This window comes from Eumetopias jubatus, unplaced genomic scaffold, assembly GCF_037043125.1.
Source record: "Eumetopias jubatus isolate StellerSeaLion01/CBP00866 unplaced genomic scaffold, mEumJub1_p1.0 scaffold_2, whole genome shotgun sequence".
Lineage (NCBI taxonomy): Eukaryota > Metazoa > Chordata > Mammalia > Carnivora > Otariidae > Eumetopias > Eumetopias jubatus.
Window position 1 is genome coordinate 169,919,906 of NW_028274808.1, and position 20,938 is coordinate 169,940,843.

The 20,938-nt window shown below is 38.5% G+C and overlaps 1 protein-coding gene across 3 annotated transcripts in view; it reads left to right on the top strand.

The window, feature by feature from the left end:
• SMIM14 (small integral membrane protein 14) overlaps positions 1-20,938 on the top strand; it is an 84,029-nt gene that overhangs the window by 23,307 nt on the left and 39,784 nt on the right. For all 3 annotated transcript variants that reach the window (XM_028087564.2, XM_088021200.1, XM_088021199.1), the window contains exon 2: positions 9,024-9,133. In XM_028087564.2, the coding sequence (XP_027943365.1) occupies positions 9,059-9,133 (75 nt within the window). In that variant the 5' untranslated portion in view covers positions 9,024-9,058. The remainder of the gene's footprint in view (positions 1-9,023; positions 9,134-20,938) is intronic.

Below are 20,938 nucleotides of genomic sequence, written 5' to 3' on the forward strand. Positions count from 1 at the left end.
ATTCACATGCCATAACGATGCATCATTTAAAGTCTAAAATGCAGTGGTTTTTAGTATATTCATGGAGTTGTGTGACCATCGCCATAATCAATTTTAGAACATTTTCTTAACCCCAAAAGAAAGCAGGTACCAGTTAGCAGTCAGTCCCCCTTTCTTCCCAAGCCCTCTGGTTCTGGACAACCAGAATGTTTTTTTTTAAATTGTCGTAAAATATATAATATATATATTGAATAACAAATTTTGCTATTTTAACCATTCTTTCAAATTTACAATTCATTTGCACTAATTACCTTCACAGTGTTGTATAATTATCACCACTATGTATTTCCAAAACTTTTTTATCACCCCAAACAGAAATTCTGTATTTGTTAAGCAATGACTCTCCATTCCCTTTTTCCCCAGCCCCTGGAAACCACCATTCTACTTTCTGTCTGTATGAATTTTCTTGTTCTAGATATTTCATGTAAATGGAATCATACAATATTTGTTCTTTTGTGTCTGACTTACTTCACTTAGTATAATGTTTTCACAGAGTAATCCATGTGTCATAACTTCATTCCTTTTTATGGCCAAATAGTATTCCATTGCATGTATATACCACATTTTGTTTCTCCATTTATCAGTTGATGGCCGTTGTTTCTACTTTTTGGCTATCATGAATAATGCTGTTGTGAATATTTAGCATACAAGTATCTGTTTGAGTCCATTTTCAAATCTTTGGTAGAATTAGAATTGAAGTAGAATTGATGGGTCATTGATAATATTTTTTTTTAAGATTTTATTCATTTGAGAGAGAGAGAGAGCACCAGCAGCGGGAGAGGCAGAGGGAGAAGGAGAAGCAGACTCCCCACTGAGCTGGGAGCCAGACATGGGGCTTGATCCCAGGACCTGAAGATCATGACCCAAGCTGAAGGCAGGCACTTAACCATCTGATCCACCCAGGCACCCCTCTGTGTTTAACTTTTTGAGGAACCACCAAACTGTTTTCTAGAGAGGCTACACCATTTTATCTTCCCACCGGCAATATGGAAGTGTTCTGATTTCCTTTTTTTTTTTTTTAAAGATTTTATTTATTTATTTGAGACAGAATGAGAGAGAGCAAGCGCACAAATGGGGTGAGGGCCAGAGGGAGAAGCAGACTCCCTGCTGAGCAGGGAGCCCAATGTGGGACTCGATCCCGGGACTCCAGGATCATGACCTGAGCTGAAGGCAGTCGCTTAACCAACTGAGCCACCAAGGCACCCCAAGAAGTTTTCTGATTTCTTCACATCACTTTTTTTTTTTGATTATAGTAATCCAAATAGGTATGAAGTGATATCTCATGGTTTTGATTTTTATTTCCCTGATGATTAATGACATTAAGCATTTTTTCATATGCTTATTTGTCATTGTATATCTTTAATGTCTATTCAAGTCCTTTACCTATTTAAAAATTGGGTTATTTTTTTCTTGTTAGAGGGGTTCTTTATATATTTTGGATATTAAACTCTTTATCAGATACATGATATGCAAATATTTTTTCTCATTTTGTGGCTTGTGTTTTCAGTCCTTTGGTCCATTTATCTTTTATAGCATATACAAGTTTGTATTTATAATTTAAAAAAATTTAGGTTAGGGGCGTGTGGGTGGCTCAGTTGGTTAGCCTTTGGCTCAGGTCGTGTTCCCAGGGTGCTGGGATTGAGCCCCACATTAGGCTCTCTGCTCAGTGGGAAGCCTGTTTCTCCCTTTCCCTCTGCCTGCCACTCTCCCTGCTTGTGCTCTCTCTGCCAAATAAATAAATAAAATCTTAGAATTAAAAACATAATTAAAAAGATAAAAAATATTTAGGTTAATGTCTGTCTTGACCATTAGAATGTGAACACTGTTGGGGAAGGACTGTATCAGTTTTTGCTCATTTTTATATTTCTAATGCCTAATACAGGTGCTAATTTTTGAATGAATGAAGTTCCTTTAAGTTAATACATGAATTGTTTCACTGATCTGTCTCTTCCATCTTAAATATCAGTTGTAGTCCAACTTGGTGTCTCACTTGCTACTCTTTTCAAAATCTTCTCAGTTATTTCCTGGCTATTATTAAGTTACTTAATGTGCCCTTGCCCCACTCAACTTTGGTATCATTTTAGATAACTTTTTTTCTTTCAGAGGGCTTTCTTATAAAGGCTGCAAAGTTCTTTTCATTAGTTTGGGCTGATAAAACAGCATACCAGAGACTGGGTGGCTTAGACAGCAAACATTGATTTGTCATAGTTCTGGAGTCTGGTAGGTCCATGATCAAGATGCTGGCAGATTCAGTGTCTGGTGAGAACCCTCTTCCTGGTTTGTAGATGGATGCCTTCTTGCTGTATCTTCACATGGTACAGAGACAGATCATCTCTCTCATGTCTCTTTAAGGACATTAATTCCATTCATAAGGGATCCACTCTCGTGACCTAATTACTTCTCAAAGGTCCTCCCTCCAAATACCACCATTTTGGGGATTAAGGCTTCTGCCTTTGGCTCAGGTCCCAGTGTCTGTCCATTTTTTGTTTGGGGTATTCACAGGTTGTGACATTTTTTTCTTTTTTGCTTAATCTCTGTGATAGGCCACAATTTGAGGTTCACTTTTTTTTAAGATTTTGTTTTTGGGGCACCTGGGTGGCTTAGTCAGGTAAGCATCTGCCTTGGGCTCAGGTCATGATCCTGTGGTTCTCAGATCAAGCCTCGAGTTGGGCTCCCTGCTCAGCAGGAAGTCTGCTTCTCCCTCTGCCTTTGCGCCTCCCTCTGCTTGTACTTTCTCTCTTTTTCTCTCCCATAAATAAATACAATCTTAAAAAAAGAAAAAAAGATTTTATTTTCATGTAATCTCCACACCAAACGTGGAGCTTGAACTCACAACCCCAAGATCAGGAGTCACATGCACTACCAACTGAGCCATCCAGGCACCCCTCTTTGTTCCTTTTTTTTTTTTTTTAAAGATTTTATTATTTGACAGAAACACAGCGAGAGGGGGAACACAAGCAGAGGCAGAAGGGGAGGGAGAAGCAGGCTTCCCGCAGAGCAGGGAGCCCGATGTGGGGCTCGATCCCAGGACCCTGGGATTACAACCTGAGACGAAGGCAGATGCTTAACGACTGAGCCACCCAGGCGCCCCTCTTTGTTCCTTTTCTGATGTTCCCGTCTTAGGGAGATCATTTGCATGGTGGTTAGCAGCTAAGAACATGCATGTAAGCTTTTGAGAATATAATGTGCCAGGGAGATTATTATGATTATTATTCAGGATGATTTCCCAGTGTTTGGAATGTACTTCAGAGCTATGGTTCCCAAGACCAAAACCAATCAAAATCAAGTAAGTCAAAGTAAAATCCTGTTGAATGAGGTCATTTTTTTTTTAAGCCGCACGGCTTGCTCAGTGATCTTATGTAACTGAGTTTCGACTTTCCCAGAAATGTTAATCCAGGTGCAGCAGGTAGTGGGGGTCACAGCACAGATACCTCCTTGCTCAGTTAAAAGATAAATAAGGGCTATCCTATTATGAAGAAAAACTGCAAAAAACAGACAAAAAAAAGCCACAAAAAAACAAAAATAACAGCTGTGGCCAGATAGTGTAAGGATTTTTGTTGGACAGCTATTGTGGATTTTGTAATACTTTTAAGAGTTAAGGAGAGGTTTCTAATTGGAGCCTCATTTAGATTTACTCCTAACTGGAAGTAGGGCCCTGCCAAAGAAAGTGAGTCTTGAGGGGTGCCCGGGTAACTCAGATGGTTAAGCATCTGCCTTCAGCTCAGGTCATGATCTCCAGGTCCTGGGAGCGAGCCCCACGTCACGCTCCCAGCTCATTGGGGAGTCTGCTTCTCCCTCTCCCACTGCCTCTCCCCCTGCTTGTGCTCTCTCTGTCTCTCTCTCTCTCAAATGAATAAATAAAATCTTAAAAAAAAAAAAAGTGAATCTTGGATCATGAAAGCCTTGGTAGGTCTTTTCTAACTCGGCAGTGTAAATTCAGGGGAGTTGACCAATGAGGTGGAACGGGCACACTTTGATAACCAAAGAGGCATTGCCAGCTGTCTAGGCATTTATAGGCCTCAGGAGAATGATAACCACCATAAAGACAAACCCTGTCTGGGCACAAACCATTCCCGTTAAGGTAGTACTGTTAATAGATTAATTCACAGGAATTATTGTGTTTGCTTGTTCAAGCCACAGGTCAGTTAGGTTTTCTCTTTCACTTAAAAAGTTGTTCTAAATTCCATTGGGTTCCTCCCCCCCACCCCGCCCAGCAGTGGCCTGGGAGATATGGATGATAGCATCATCTTTCCAGGCCAGTATCACAGTAAAGAAAAGAAAGGGGAAATGAAAGGGTTTCATGTTTAGTTAAAACATGAAGTCTTGTTCCAGTGTCTTGGGAGGAAGCACCTCGATGTCAGCTAATCTTCCTAGTCATTTTGATTTGGAGGTCTCTGGTGTTTGTCTAGGACCAGTTGTCAGGTGTAGTTTTTGTCAGCTGTGGGATGTGTATCCAGGGTTCGAGTCCCTATCATCTGGGTAGTGAGGAGGACCTGGTATAATCCCTTCCAAGGAGATTCCAGGGCAATCTTTGTTCTTGGTGATTCCAAATCAGAAGAGTGGGAGAAAACTGGGAACAGTAGCATGGTGTGTCTTAGCCATACTTGAGGATCCAGTCCCAATTTACATGCCTTCTTTACCAAAGATACATCCTCCTTTCCTTGCATAGGGAGATGTTTCCCTTATTATGTAACATATATTAAAGTTTTTAACCTTTAGAAACCTTAGTTTCTTTTTTTAGATTTTATTTATTTGACAGAGACAGCGAGAGAGGGAACACAAGCAGGGGGAGTGGGAGAGGGAGAAGCAGGCTTTCTGCTGAGCAGGGAGCCCGACGTGGGGACATGGGGCTCGAGGCTTGATCCCAGGACCCTGGGATCATGACCCAAACCGAAAGCAGACACTTAACGACTAAGCCACCCAGGTGCCCCAAAACCTTAGTTTCTAATGAAAGTGAAGAAGTAAACAATTGTGAGCTGTCATTGCATTAGCATCCTGTGACTTGGCAGACTTTACTTTCTATAACTTCTAGAAACATGCTTTCCCCAAATATCTTTAGTTCCCCTGTAGAAGGAAGTAAAAAATCAATAAACCTGTGTTCAGTAATTAGTGTTTCAATATTTTATCTTATTTGGAAATGATATGGATATTTAATGAATTTAACTTAAATCACTATCTAAAATACAGAACTTAAAGGTTTCAGGTTATCAAAAAGATTTGGAGGAAACTAAAGTTTAACAAAACTTTTTACTTAGTCTTTTTAATTGTTTTTAACAATTATGTTTAGATTACACACAAAAGCCATTAGACATTAGACAGAGCCAGCCGTTGCCCCAAGCTATTTTTTTGACAGATTTTGTGAGGGATAAAATGAACTTATTTGACTGGTATATATAAGTTTTATATTTAATCCGATAACCCGAAAGACATGTCTATTTTAGTTAAACCAACATACTTAAACTAGGTTTTATACTGAAAATTATCCTAGATCATGTGACTTGAAAAACATTTGGGTTCATTTCTATTATATTTCTGAGATTTATAAATACTTCATAAGCACTTCTTTTTAAGCCAATTAAACCGAGTTCTTTTTTAAAGTAGGCTCTACGCCCAGCATGGGGTTTGAACTCACGACTGGAGATCAAGAGTTGCATGCACTACCAACTGAGCCACCCAGGTGCCCCATGGAGAAGACTTTTAAGATTTGTATTTGTTGGGGCACCTGACTGGCTCAGTAGGAAGAGCATACGACTCTTGATCCTTAAGGTCATGAGTTCCAACCCCACATTGGGTGTAGAGATTACTAAAGAAAAAAAAGGGATTTGTATTTGTAGAGAAAAGAAATCTTAAGGAGGCTCTGGCCTAGAGTTTGGACAACAGAGCCTTATTTGCAATTTGAATTTTAAAAAGCCCTCCCCCCCTTTTATTTTCAGTCTTAGGAATTGGGATGGTCTAGAGTTAATATTTTACATCTCAAAGGCACTGGGGAAGAGTGCAAGTTCCTCCGAGGACTTTGGTTTCTTTGGTTCCTTAAGGTCAGTAAGCCTTTTGAGATAAATAGAGGTTTTGGAATTGGTAATAAAAGGAGTAGGTGAACTTTGAATTACCTCTAGAGCTGCATTTCTAATTTTGCCAAGATTTGTAAAATGCAGACAATTGCTCTCAATTCCTCAAAGAATTGGGTTGCAATTTAAATGATAATCGTAGGTTGATCCACCCATCTAATTACTTTTTTTTTTTTCCTGTTAGTAAATACTTTTACAAAGGCTTCAGAAGATTTTTTTCTTTCCTTCTGGGTACCTAGTTTCATTTTAGCTTATGGGAGGAGGCCTAAAAAATATTATCAGGCTCTGTATATCAGCTTTCAATCTGGCCAATCGCCAGTCACAGAGCTACTTAAAAATTCTTTTAGGTATCTTGTCCGTTTTCACCTGGGACAAACACCAAACATTTCTGGCCATATCGAATACCCCCCCCCCCCATGAATGTAAGAGGGATCCCCAAGGAGAGTGCAAAAGATAAATTCTTTCCCTTTCTTTACCGGGTCCTACAGACTTCTGGGAGAGCTGACTCTGGTAAGAATTTTTATCCTTAGCCAGCTTCTGCCAGTTTTTCTGGGATCCCATCTGTAACTCTGTTTTTAACCAGAATTTGGCAAGATTTTTAATGTTACTTTTTCCTTGGCTATTTAAGAGAATAATGTAGCAGTTTACCAGAAAATCTCCCATTTGGAGGAGCCCTCCTTTGAGGTCAGGTATGTAAGGGGTGCCTGTAAGGTCATTAACTTGGTGGACTTTTGTTTACAGTCCATAAAGGCAGCTCAGATAGAGGAGTACTCGGATGAGTTCTCAAATAAAGGAAGATAGAGGGAAGCGGTAAGAATTAAAGCCTTTTGCTTTTAGGTACCTTTTACATCTTTAGTTTTTCACTAGCCTTTTACAACAAATCTTTCAATGAAGCTATTTTGGAATTTTGAAGGCTTTTGGAGTCTCTTGCATGCCAATTAAAATAGGCATCCCATTCTGTTTGATTTGGAAGCCTCGCTTTTAAGTGCACTTCTTTAATGATCTTATCTAATTGGAACATTTCTTGTAACGGCCATTGTAATTCTAGGTTGTAATTCCTCTGAGGACAGTTTGGTAGGACCCTAGCCACAATTAGAATTTAACCCACCTTTTCTGTGCAGCTATATCTAGCGGTAAGAGGGATGTAATCTACATTTCTGTCTGGCCACATTTTGGGGCTGCCAATCTGATGGTTACCAAGCCAGGTTGTCAGGACACAAAAAAGCTTAGTAAGATTTTGCCACTTTTGTCAATATATCTTTTGGACCATAGTTCTTAGGCATAAAATAAGCGGGGGTGCCAGAAGGAAGCATGCTTGCCTCTCTGGTTTAAGGATCCCATTAGCCAACTTTGGGTTTCTTGGAACTGAGCTAATACCTAAAAGGGATGTGCCTCTGGGTTGAGAATTGTACAGTGTTACAGTGTAACTCATTGTACAGGAATTTTCTTGAGGTTGGCAGGTGACCTAGGGTCAACCTAACCTGTTCAATGACCCACTTTTAATGCAGGAGTTTTTGAGTTGGGTGATGGGTACTCTAATAGTAAGTGTTCTGTCAGTGCCCACCAGTTTTTGTGGCTTTTTTTTTTTTTAACTTCTGAGATTCTGTTAGCTATAACCCTTTATCTACACAAAATAAGACAAACAAACATGTGCACCCTAACATACCAGCAGCAACCAAAAGGTGTTACCGTGTGGACTGGCCAAGAGAAGGCCTGCATACCATCACTAGTTCTCAGCATGCATTTAACCAGCAGACTCCAGTAAGTGGGGACTGTGGGTTGGAACTGAGGAAAGGACTAAACCACCAAATCCCAGTAAGTGGGTACTGTGACTGGAACTGAGGAAGGGTATTCCAAACAACTGGGGAATTGTGGACTGAACCAAGAGGTAGGGACTCAGGTTCCAGATGGAACTGTGTGTCAGCTCAAGCTGACCCGCTAAGCCCTGGACTGCAAAGCTGGTTAGTTTAGAAGTTCAACACAAAGAGAGCAGAGCTCAGAACTGACAGGAACTTCCCAATTCCCAATGGCCCCCAGAAATGGCTAGAAAAAAAGAACTTGGAACAGTTCATGGGATACCACACCTGTGTTTCTTGTTGTCCCCAAAACTATCAGAAGTCTCGTTTATCCTACCGCTTTCACCAAATTTGTTAAGTAACAAAAATTAAACAGTAAATTTAAAGATCAAATTGGCTTTATTCAACAATTCATGAATTGGGCAGCATCCCATCTAGTAAATAGAAAGGAGCTCCACCAAGCTGTAGAAAAGGAAAAGTTTTTAAAGGCAGAAAGGGGGTGGAAAAAGGAAATTATTAGCAAAGAATATATTGTTTTAGGCAAGGTCACCTTCCTAAGGGGAATGGAAGGGGTCTATGGATGTATTATCTCACTAGTGCTGACTAGGTAATTCCATGTTGACTGGCTATAGTTCTTAAAAGTTGAAACTGCAATTAGATTGGGTATTAGGTCTTGGTTTGCTGACATGGGCTTTAGCATGAGTGACTCCCATTTTTGGGCCTGCTGTCTCCTTTTTAACAATATGAATTTTATGGGGGACACAAGCATTCAGTCTATAGCAGTACTATGGGTAACAAAGTTAAAAAAATTAAGCAGAGTAGGACTCTAGCATCAACTGCTTCGCAGGAGAGGCAGGATAGAGCATCTGAAGACATTCACATTTGTAGGAAATTAGTCTGATGGTAGAAGGGGTAGGTAACCATTTCTATATATTCATAATTTATATAACTCATAATTTATATATGGTTAGTAATAAATTCATAAATATAGGCCATTAATAAATATGAACTATCCATAGTTTAAGAGAATTATTATGAGTCTTTACAATAATATGAATTTTTCATAGCTCAACAGAAAGAGTAACGCTCAGTAGTTGTCTAATATTTTTTTTCTTGCTCCTAGATTTAAACAGTCGAGTTAAATCAAGCTGGGCAGTCATGGCAGAAGGTGGATTTGATCCCTGTGAATGTGTTTGCTCTCATGAACATGCAATGAGAAGGCTGATCAATCTGGTGAGATGAATTGGACAGTCCTATTTGGAATTGAACTGTACCCCTTCTGTCCTATATTTGTGGGAATGGGTTATTTTCATCTGATGGTCACTAAAATTATTTCATAATTGAAATTCCACAGTGCTTTAAGTCATAATGGTCAAAGTACTTGCCAGCAATTCTTTTATTAGAGATAAAAACAGATTGTCATCTATGGTAGATTTATGTTGGTGATCTCACCATCATAGGTAAGTAATGTGGGTATAGCCTTTTCTGTTCTGTATTAAGGAATATAGCCTTTAGCTATATGGAGCTTGTTTACCTGATAAATTGCTGTGAAGTCACAGTCTGTTGTGACATGGTTCAGATCCTACTCTAACAAATGACATGACAATAAAAATCTCTATATAAAGCATTTCCAAATCCAAATCAATTATTCTACAGAGGCAGGTTTCTGAACAGCAGGCTTTAGATAGTCTCATTGAATTGATAATGAGATTTGAATTTGTAAGGTTTTTAAGACTTTCCCAAGTGTCTAGAATCTTAAATACAGAACTTTTTATGTATTATACTTTATACTTTTTATATGCGAAAGAAGAAATTTAACTATTATTAACAATAAGATATATTATTATTATATTAGACAACATTTTATTGTTCTAGAATACTCTTGTACAGAGATATATTATCATAGACCAGTTAATAAAGCCAGGAATAAACATTTGCTCAAATATTTGAATTTTTAGTGGTTAATAAGCAGGTTTTCTGCTGACTCAGTGTCTATGTATAGTGACCAGAAGTATGTTTCTTGTGAATGATATTCCCCTTTGAGTCAGCATATGCTAGGACTTATGATCCTAAAGAATGTCTTAGAGGGAAATCAATAAAATAAGAACTTATAAGTTAGACTTTTGGCTATAGAGATAGAATGGCAATTTCATATCTCTGATAACTTGATGTAAAAATAGATGAGTCTGAGGAGAGAATATTTAAAATATTTTCTCCTATTTATGACATTAAATAGCTGGTAGTTTTTATGTCTAAATTTAAACATAATGCAATTTCTTTCTTTTTTTTTTTTAAAGATTTTATTTATTTTTATTTATTCATGAGAGACAGAGGGAGAGGGAGAGAGAGAAGCAGAGGGAGAAGCAGGCTCCCAAGGAGCAGGGAGCCCGATGCGGGACCCGATCCCAGGACCCTGGGATCATGACCTGAGCTGAAGGCAGACGCTCAACCATCTGAGCCACCCAGGCACCCCAAGGCAATTTTTTTTTTCAAATTACTGTGATACTAGAAATAAAAAAATAGACTTGAATTTAACTGGTAAATTTTCCCAGGACATCAGTTTTTTAATATGAATTACCTCTTTTTTTCTTAGTATAGTATTTTTATTTTTAACATAGTATCATGCTTTTTTCTCTTAGCTCTGCTGCCTTTTTTTTTAGAGATGGCTAAAACTAAGCCCTACTTTTTATGATTCCCTGTACATTTCTGTCCTCTTTAGTAGACTGTCAGGAAAACCATATTTAGCTTTTGTTTTGTTTTGTCTTTAATGCATACATTCATGCCTGATGGAACATTGTTTATAGCAATTCTAGTGGAAAGTACTGATGTGAATATAGATTTTAGATTTTACAAACCTTTAAAAGTCCACAGTTTTTAGTCTGTGCTGGATATTTTCACATGCTATAAATCACTCTTGGGTGATCCTGGATGGGTGATCCCCTGGTATACAACAGGTACAGACAGCAGATACCGAGGATATCTCCTGATAGCAGAATTGAAGATGCCAGAAGGGAGGAGAAACAGCAATAATTCAGTAAGGAAACTTGCTGATGAGGTTTGATAGACATTTGTTTGATTTAAATTGTGCTTTATAATTTTTATTTCTTCTTTTATTTAAACTCCAAATCAAGCAGCATTTTGGGGCCATATCTACTTTGTAGCTATTAAGTGCTTTCTCAAAATGTTTTTTTTTTTACTGAAAGAGTATCTTTTGAAAAACATCTCTAATTTCAGGGGCGCCTGGGTGCCTTAGTCATTAAGCATCTGCCTTCGGCTCAGGTCATGATCCCAGGGTCCTGGGATCGAGCCCCGCATTGGGTTCCCTGGTCCACGGGAAGCCTGCTTCTCCCTTTCCCACTCCCCCTGCTTGTGTTCCCTCTCTCGCTGTGTCTCTCTCTGTCAAATAAATAAAATCCTTAAAAAAAAAAAAAAATCTCTAATTTCAGAAATTCAGAAGTAAGGTCTAATTTCTCTAAATTCAGTAATGTGTAATACTCTATATTATAGTATTATTTCTAGTAGTGAATAGTTATAAACAAACCTAATTGCCTACCAGTAGGGCAGTGGTTATATCATGGTATGTTCATGTGATGGAATTTTATACAGATGTTTAAAATAATTACGTCTTTAAAGAATATATAATAGGGCGCCTGGGTGGCTCAGTCATTAAGTGTCTGCCTTCAGCTCAGGTCATGATCCCAGAGTCCTGGGATCAAGTCCTGCATTAGGCTCCCTGCTGTGCGGTAAGTCTGCTTCTCCCTCTCCCATTCCCCCCTGCTTGTGTTCCCTCTCTCGCTGTCTCTCTCTGTGTCAAATAAATAAATAAAAATCTTAAAAATATATATATAATAACATAAGGGAAATTCATATATGAAATGAATAAAAAGCAAGATATAGAAATGGCATTTAGTACGGTCTTGCTTTTCTGTACCCACACACACCATATATATGTGCACACAGGAAAAAAAAGACTTGAAGAAAATACATCAAAGTGTTAACTGTTTATCTCTGGATTGTAGAATATAAGGTGAGACTTTTTTTTATAGTTTTCTGTATTTTCTGTGATAATATATCTTATAATCAGAAAAAGATTTAAAAAAAACTATCTTTTTTTCATTTAAATATTGTCAGCTTATAATATGTTAGGCTTTTCTACCTCCCATTCATTATCTTCTGCTCTTAATACTTTTTAGTACCTTTATCTTATTACTCTTTGAAAGTCTAACTGCCCAGCCTCTATTTTAAAAGCAGTTTATCTGAGGGTATAATTTTTGTGTATTAGTTATAGCCACCAGAATTTAGATGTCTGCATGTTCAGGACACTCATGGATACAATAATGTATTACAGTATGATGATGGAGCAGAAATTTATTCCCATCTTTCTGAAAACAGACATTTAGTTCATCCTTGCAGTAGAGTAGCATCTCATTAATTTTAGGTACTAATTTGGAATTTTTGTTATTTTTTTACCTCATATAATCAAATTGGATTTTCTTGTAGGTTAGAGTATTATCAATTCCTGAGGATTTAAAGTGCTAATAGCAAGTAAAATCCTGGGGAAACTTGAGGATTTTAATGATTATTTATGGTTTGCTCATTAGTTGTATGCTGCGGTGCAGATTCGTTTTGCCTGTTCTGTGGAAATAGATGGGCTTTGCCAAAGGATATATTCAGCTTAGGAGCAGTTAAGATTTCACCTTTATTTCCTTTCTGTTTTAATAAAGGCCTATTCATTCACAATTTAAAATTAACTTTTTTCCCCTAATTTATTTTTTATTTTTTTTAAGATTTTATTTATTTATTTGAGAGAGAGAATGAGATAGAGAGTATGAGAGGGGAGAGGGTCAGAGGGAGAAGCAGACTCCCCGCCGAGCAGGGAGCCCGATGCGGGACCCGATCCCGGGACTCCAGGATCATGACCTGAGCCGAAGGCAGTTGCTTAACCAACTGAGCCACCCAGGCGCCCTCCCCTAATTTAGTAATAATATCAGTTAAAGTTCTTTATTATAGGTTATAGAAGTTCTGAGTTATGTAGAAAAAGACATATTAAAAGGATAGTATGTGGCTCACATGGGAGAACCTGGCACGGAAAATGAATAGGATCAAAGGAAGGGTAAGTGCCAAAACAAGAAAGAGCCAAAGTCATGCCGTAGAACAAGAACAGCCAAGATGCTGCTTGCTCCCAAATTCCAGAATTTTATATGTCCAGGTGTTGATGCAACATCTCTATCTAGATAAATTGTAGGCATCTTACATTTAATGTGTGCATTACCAAACTTTTTTTCTCGCTGTCAAGCTTAAACTTCCTTGTCTTCTTATTCACTCTATTATTCTGGTTGCTTAGGCAATACCTTTTGTGTCAGTTTTTACTCTTTCAACCTCATAGCTAATGCAGAAACAAATCCTTTTGGCTCAACCTTGAAAATATATCCAGAATCCAAACATTTCTTACAATTCCAGTGCAACATCCTGGTCTAGTCTACCATCAGCTCTTGCCTGGATTATTGAAATTAGCCTCCTTATGTGTCTCCTTGCTTCTACCCTCCTGTCATGCCCCATTTTCTTCAAGTTTAGTTCTCACTACAGCAGCTGAAGTGATCTGTTCTCGATATATCAGATAATGTTCTCAAAATCCTACAGTAGCTCGGCACAACACTTAAGAGTGAAAAAAAAAACACAATTTATGTAGCCCTACGTGATCATTCCCCCCTCTACCCTACTCTTTCCCTTTGCTCACTTTGTTCTAACAATTCTGGCCTTCTTGCTGTTCTTGGAAAATACAGGTCACATACAAAGGATCAAGAATATAAAGACTTTAGACTTTTCAGCAGCAGATTGGCACAAAGATGTTAAGTTCTGAAGGGAAATTATTACAACTCCAGCATTCTGTATTCAACCAAAGTATTGGTCAAATAGGAGGGAGTCTTCAAAAATGCCACCTCATGTACCATTTCTTAGATAGTTACTAGAGGATGAACTATTTCTCACCAAAAAGAAGGCATAAACCCAGGAAGAAGAAGTAAGACTTGAGTGTAGAAAGCAGGAGATCTGGCACATGCAAGAAGCAAAAGTAACTTCAAGATAATGGTGAACAGAGATCCCGAGGTGATAGCTGCACACCAGGACCACAAGATGGCTGGTTTCATTGAGAGGGGGTCACAAGGCTCTAGCAGAGATTTTTTTCAGAAAGATGAATTGATAGAATACCTGGTAAGTCTAGGCATCTTGTGATCTAGAAAAATGAAAACAAGTTGTCAAAAGTCATAGGAAACCAAGTAAGTAGGGAGAAAAAAGAATAAGGAAGTACAGAAAATAGTACAGAAAAGAAAAAGTAATTAAGAGTTTACTACATGATTCAACTGTGAAGAGCATTTGCATAGTCATAATGTTAAAACTGACTATTGAGCTAAACAAATTTATGATATAAATATTAGGAAATGGCAAGAGTGCACATGTGTGGTTTGTGCAGAAAAGAGAGAACTAGGTCTTCATATTTTATACTGGTGAATCAGTGGATATTGTTTAAAACTGAAAAATCAAGAAGTAGCAATAATGCATATTTAATTATAAAGACATGGAGGTAAATACTAAAATACTCACCTAAAATTTAAAAGTGGTTGCCTCTGTGGGAGGGGAAATGGGTAGGAAGGGATAGGAACTGCTTTTTTTGGGAGAGAGCACACAAAGTATTAGAAGAAGAAACATATTTTAGAAGTATCTGAGAAATGATAGTGAAAGCCATAGAGATGCCTTTGCAGATTGGAGTATGAGAGTGTGTGTGGGAGGTATGTGTGTAGGTCAGTATATGTTTGTAAATACATAGAAATGGTTTCCAAGGGATCTACCTCAGGCTCGTAATAATGGTTACATTGAGAATTTGAAGCTAGTCTAGGTACTAGTTTAAGCCCATAGAAAGTCTCTGATGGGGCGCCTGGGTGGCTCAGTTGGTTAAGCGACTGCCTTCGGCTCAGGTCATGATCCTGGGGTCCCTGGATCGAGTCCCGCATCGGGCTCCCTGCTCAGCAGGGAGACTGCTTCTCCCTCTGACCCTCCCCCCTCTCATGTGCTCTCTCTCTCTCTCTCTCTCTCTCTCAAATAAATAAATAAAATCTTTAAAAAAAAAAAAGTCTCTGATGTAAGTTTTCCTTTTACAAATGAGAAAACTGAGGCACAGAGAGGTTAAGTCACTTTTCCCAGGTGTCAGACCTGACCAGAGAGTGGCAGAGGCATATTCAACCCTGGCAGCTTAGCTCTAGGCACTGGGTTGTTTCTTTAGTGCCATGCTCAGGTCTACTGCCTGTTGGTCTCCTTCAGTCACCTTTAAACATTTTATTTGTGATCAAGGGGACCTTAAGGGGATAGGAGAAAGCAGTAAGGGAGATTCTTCACTGTATTTTCACATTTTAAAACTATGTGAATGCATTACCTAGTCAAATAATTAACCTTAAAAATAAAACTTTTTTTTAAAGATTTATTTATTTGAGAGAGAGAGAGAGAGCCGCCACCGTGGGAGGGGCAGAGGGTGAGGGAGGGAGAGAGAGAGAGAGAGTCTTTAGCAGACTCCCTGCTGAGCTCGGAGCTTGATGTGGGGCTTGAGCCCATGACACTAAGATTGTGACTTGAGCCAGAATCAAGAGTCAGTGGCTTAACTGACTGAGCCACCCGGGCACCCCTAAAAACAAAACTTTGTAAGCTACTTCAAAGACATTATAAGCAGTGAAATAATATACAATAGTTAGGGCAGACTTTTTTCACTGAGGAATAAAACTTTTGAATGCACTATTGTTATATGATTTGAAAAGAAGATATATTCTATGATGTTTAGTTTTCCAATAATTCTAACAAGACTTTCTTTGATTTCTAAATTGGTAGAATTTTTTCTCATCAGCATTTAAAAATATATATTAAAATAGAAAAAGCTAGCGGCGCCAAGGTGGCTCAGTCAATTAAACATCTGACTTCCACTCAGGTCATGATCTCCAGGTCCGGGGATTGAGCCCTGCACTGGGCTCCCTGCTCAGTGGGGAGTCTGCTTGTCCCTCTTCCTCTGCCCCCCCCCACTTGTGCTCTGTTTCTCTCTCAAATAAATAAACAAAACCTTTAAAAAAAAATAGAAAAAGTTTGTTGTGTCTCCTAAGGCAAAATGGACACAAGCAGCAATTCAAATTCTTTACTATTGCCTCATCAGTGTTTATGTAAGTTTTGATTCTTTAACTGCTAAGCTGTACTGGTACAAAGATTATAAATCTGATTTTCATTCATTTTATGCACTATTGACTTTAAAGCAAATGACTGTATTTCTGATTGCATTATAGGAGTGTTTTAGATGATAAATTATAAACAATTTAAGTGTAAGATTGATAAGACTGCAGTACAAAGAATGCCCATTTTGGGGTGCTCATGACAAAGCTTTGCTTACTCATTTGGCATGTCTCCTTCCAGTGACTTAATTACATCATTGAGTTACACACATGTTCATAACACAGTTGTATTTTGCTAGGTGCATGTATGTTTCTGTTTGTCTCAGGAATGTTCAGAAAAACATTAATAAATAGAGGCATTACTGACACTATAGTCTATTTCTATCCTATTCTTTTTTTTTTTAAAGATTTTATTTATTTATTTGAGAGAGAGAAATGAGATAGAGAGCATGAGAGGGGGAGGGTCAGAGGGAGAAGCAGACTCCCTGCTGAGCAGGTAGCCCCATGTGGGACTCGATCCGGGGACTCCAGGATCATGACCTGAGCCGAAGGCAGCCGCCCAACCAACTGAGCCTCCCAGGCGCCCTATTTCTATCCTATTCTAATTAGTGCTTTACTCATTAAATACTGGCTGATAAGACCCAAAGAAGTGGTTAAGAATATACAGTGAGTTCCTTTCAATTAAAATCAGATATCTTTGGGTGCCTGGGTGGCTCAGTCGTTAAGCGTCTGCCTTCGGCTCAGGTCACGGTCCTGGGGTCCTGGGATCGAGTCCTGCATCGGGCTCCCTGCTCAGTGGGGAGTCTGCTTCTCCCTCTGCCCCTCTCCCGTCTCATGTGCTCTCTCTCTCATTCTCTCTCTCTCAAATAAATAAATAAAATCTTTAAAAAAAATAAAAATAAAATCAGATATCTTTATCAAGTTATTCTATGTTTCATTACTTGATTTAATAATGGGAATATGCCCGGTGATAAGTACAGATTTTTCTTGACATAGTAGTAGAATACTACTACATGTGTAGAAAGATGCCAACACAAAACTGTAATCTAATTATAAATCGTTTTTTTAAAAGATTCTATTGATTGATTGATTGATTTGAGAGAGAAAGAAAAAGCAGGAGCAGGAGGAGGACCAGAGGGAGAGGGACAAGCAGACTCTGTGCTGAGCACAAAGCCCCATGCGGGGCTCGACCTTACGATTCTGAGATGATGACCTGAGCCAGAATCAAGAGTTGGACACTTAACCAGCTCAGCCCCTCAGGTACCCCATAAATCACTTTTTTAAGTTGTCTGGTATTTTGTGTGTGTCCCTTGTGAGGTTAGTATTTAAAAAAAAAAAAAAAAAAGGCACTTCCTTAGAACTACTGTATTTAGTTGTTTTTGGGTTTAGTTTTTTTTTTTTTTATGACTAATATTTCCTTTAAACAATAAAAATGGCCTGCAGAGGGACTTTTTCCATTCCCATTGAAGCCATTTGCAGAATTATTCTGGCTTCACTCTCTTCTGCTCTCTTGCCACCTCCTTCTCCTGTTCTCCTTGACTGGCTGTCTCTTGGCATAAAGTTTCTTTTATTAATGATAGTTCCAGAAAGAACGAACAGATAGATTTAGTAATATGAACTTGGATTATGCTCTGTGTTTTTCCTGTTCTCTGTTGTAACCTAAGATTTGGAATACAGATAATCCCCCCCTTTTTTTTGGTTTGTTGAACTCTGTATTTCAGCTCTAAACTGTGTAACTGAGACTTCTACATTTTTAATTTACTTAAATTTATCTTCATATTAAAGTACTATAAGCATGTGATCTGGGAGATCCTTGGTCAGATTCCTTTTTATAGGCCCAAAGGCCCTATAAATTGTGGCTAAGGTTCACTGTACTTAAATAAGTCACATTAAGATTGGCCTTTTTCCCAGAAGAAAAATATGTGTGCCTGAAAAATTTCTTGAGAAACCTCTCCACCTAGCAAATATAGCTACTGCTATTATCTTTTCTTATTTATTTTAATTGTAAAGTTAAATTGTAAAATATTTAGTTATTGAAATATACAGATACGTTCTTTCAAAAAAAAAATCAGTACATTAAAAGTAAGACTAAACTCTCGTCACTCACTTCCCTGTATCTGGCTTATTCTCTACTTCCCTAAAAGAATTTGGTATGCATCTCCCCAGATCTTTCTAACAAATATGTATTTAGATACTGTGGTGGGTGTGTATTTTTATATATATATATATATATTTCCCCAATTTAATAATAATATTTAGCATTTTACATGTGGTTACAAAGCCTTTTTAATCATCTCACTAACTTTTGGGTTTTTAGTCAGTAAAGGAAATTTTTGTCAACTTTTTTCTTTCAAATCTTAATACTTTTTATCAGTATCATCCAGGCATTGGAAGACTAGTTAGTCTTTCTGTGATAAAGTATAATTCACTTTACCAATTAGGAAGTGAGGTTATGCCTTATTTAAAAGATAAAATGATAATTGCATGTCAGTATATTTAATTGAATAATTCAAGCAGTATACTAAGTGTCAAAAGAGAAAGTAAAAATCTCCCTATATTCTCCAAACCGTCATTGCTTCTTTACTGAATATGAACTATTAACTGTTTCTTTTATATTATTCCAGCTGTATATCAGCATAGCAAATTAGTCCAGAACTTGGTGGCATAAAACAACCTTTTATTAAGCTGACAAACTGTGTGTCTGAAGTTTATACAGAGCATCGTGGAGATGGCTTGTGTGCTGCTTCATGTCTGGGTTCTTAGCTGTAAGACTCAGAGGCTAGGAGCAGGAAGCATCTGGAGGCTCACTTTCTCACTGTCTGGCAGTTGATACTGGTAGATGACTGAAACCCTACCTAGTGCTGTCAGTCAGAACACCTCCATATGGCTTTTTCATGTGGCTGCTTGGCTTCCTCATAGCATGGTGGCTTGGTTGCAAGGTTGAGTATCCATCCCAAGGGAGGATGGGGGAGGGAGAGAACTAGGCAACAGGTGGATACTTTTTTTTTTTTTCCTTAAGTAATCCCTACACCCAACATGGGGCTTGAATTCACAACCCTAGGATCAAGAGTTGCATGCTCTACCGACTGAGCCAGCCAGGTGCCCCAGCAGCTGGATGCTTCTTAAGACCTGGCCTAAAAAGTTGCATACAGCACTTCTGTTATACTTTTTGGTTTTCAATTTTTTTTAAAGATTTTGTTTATTTATTTGACAGCACAAGCAGGCCCAGCAGCAGGCAGAGGGAGAGGGAGAAGACATCTAACCAACTGAGCCACCCAGGTGCCCCCTTTTTAAAATTTTTATTTTAAGTAGGCTCCATGCCCAGTGTGGGGCTCTAATTCACCACCCTGAGATCAAGAGTCATATGCTCTACCGACTGAGCCAGGCAGGTGCCCTCTTTATTAAATTTTTTTGTTGTTATACTTTTTTTTTTTAAGAACTTATTGGGGGGGAGGGGCAGAGGGAGAGGGACAAGAAGACTCCCCGCTGAGTAGCGGGCCCTTAGTAGGGTTCAATCCCAGGACCCTGAGATCATGATCTGAGTGGAAGTCAGATGCTTAACCGACTGAGCCAGCAGGTGCCCCTATCTTTTTTTTTTTTTTTGAAGATTTATTTATTTAAGAGAGAGAGAACAAGCGCATGCACACGTGAGTGCAGCCAGGAAGGGCAGGGAGAGAGAGAGAGAGTGAGAGAGAATCTCAAGCAGACTCCCAAATTAAAAAAAAAAATCTTAAAAAAAGGGCATCAGTCCTATTCATAAGGGCTCCATCCTTATGACCTAATCACCTCTGAAAGGCCCCACCTCCGAATACTAGCACATTAGGGATTAAGATTTCAGCATTTTTAACAGTGTAATGGTATTGGAATTTTGTCTTTTAGAAACACGAGTAAGATGTAAATATTTAAATTGTGAATACTTGAAATAATGTAGAAAAATAGAGCAAAAAGTCAAAGTCTTTTGACTTTGGCAACTTCCTGTGGCCTACCCCTCACCTCTCTGACCCCATGATCACTATTGCTTGCTTGGCTAGAGGTTGCGTTTAGCTCGTGGACTTCTCAGTCACATATCTATGCATTTATATATCTTTACAGGTAAATATACATATATATATGTGTATATATATGTATATATCCTTGTATATGTATAAAATCAAAATCGCTTGTACCGTAAAGGTATAGCATATGAATTATACTGTTCTCTTATCAGTGGCCTTAAATTGTGTGTTGATTTTTGGTTCAGTAAATTAATTAAACTCAAAATCAGAAGGTATTTTGTAGGATTGGAGAAAGTATATCATTTGGGCAGAGTAACCCAACCTGTTAGTGTTAGACGTTTAAAAAATATTTTCAAAATATTCAGACTTGCCTTTAACCCAGTTATGTGAAGTCTTGGAGATTAAAAGGTGCATGGATTATTGTGGTTGTTGCAAGTTATTTTTGTTAATGTTATAGGAAAATATGTAGAGATGCTACTTAGTCATTAAGAACTAATTGTGATCAGGAGCACCAGGGTGGCTCAGTTGGTCAAGCGTCTGCCTTTGGCTCGGGTCATGGTACCAGGGTCCTGGGATCGAGCCCTGCATCGCGCTACCTGCTCAGTGGGGAGTCTGCTTCTCCCTCTGACCCTTCCCCTTCCTCTTCTTGTGTTCTCTCTTAAAAAAAAAAAAAAAAAAGAAAGATTTATGGGGTGCCTGGGTGGCTCAGTCGTTAAGCGCCTGCCTTCGGCTCAGGTTATGAGCCCAGGGTTCTGGGATTGAGCCCCGCACTGGGCTCCCTGCTTGGCGGGAAGCCTGCTTCTCCCTCTCCCACTCCCCCTGCTTATGTTCTCTCTCTTGCT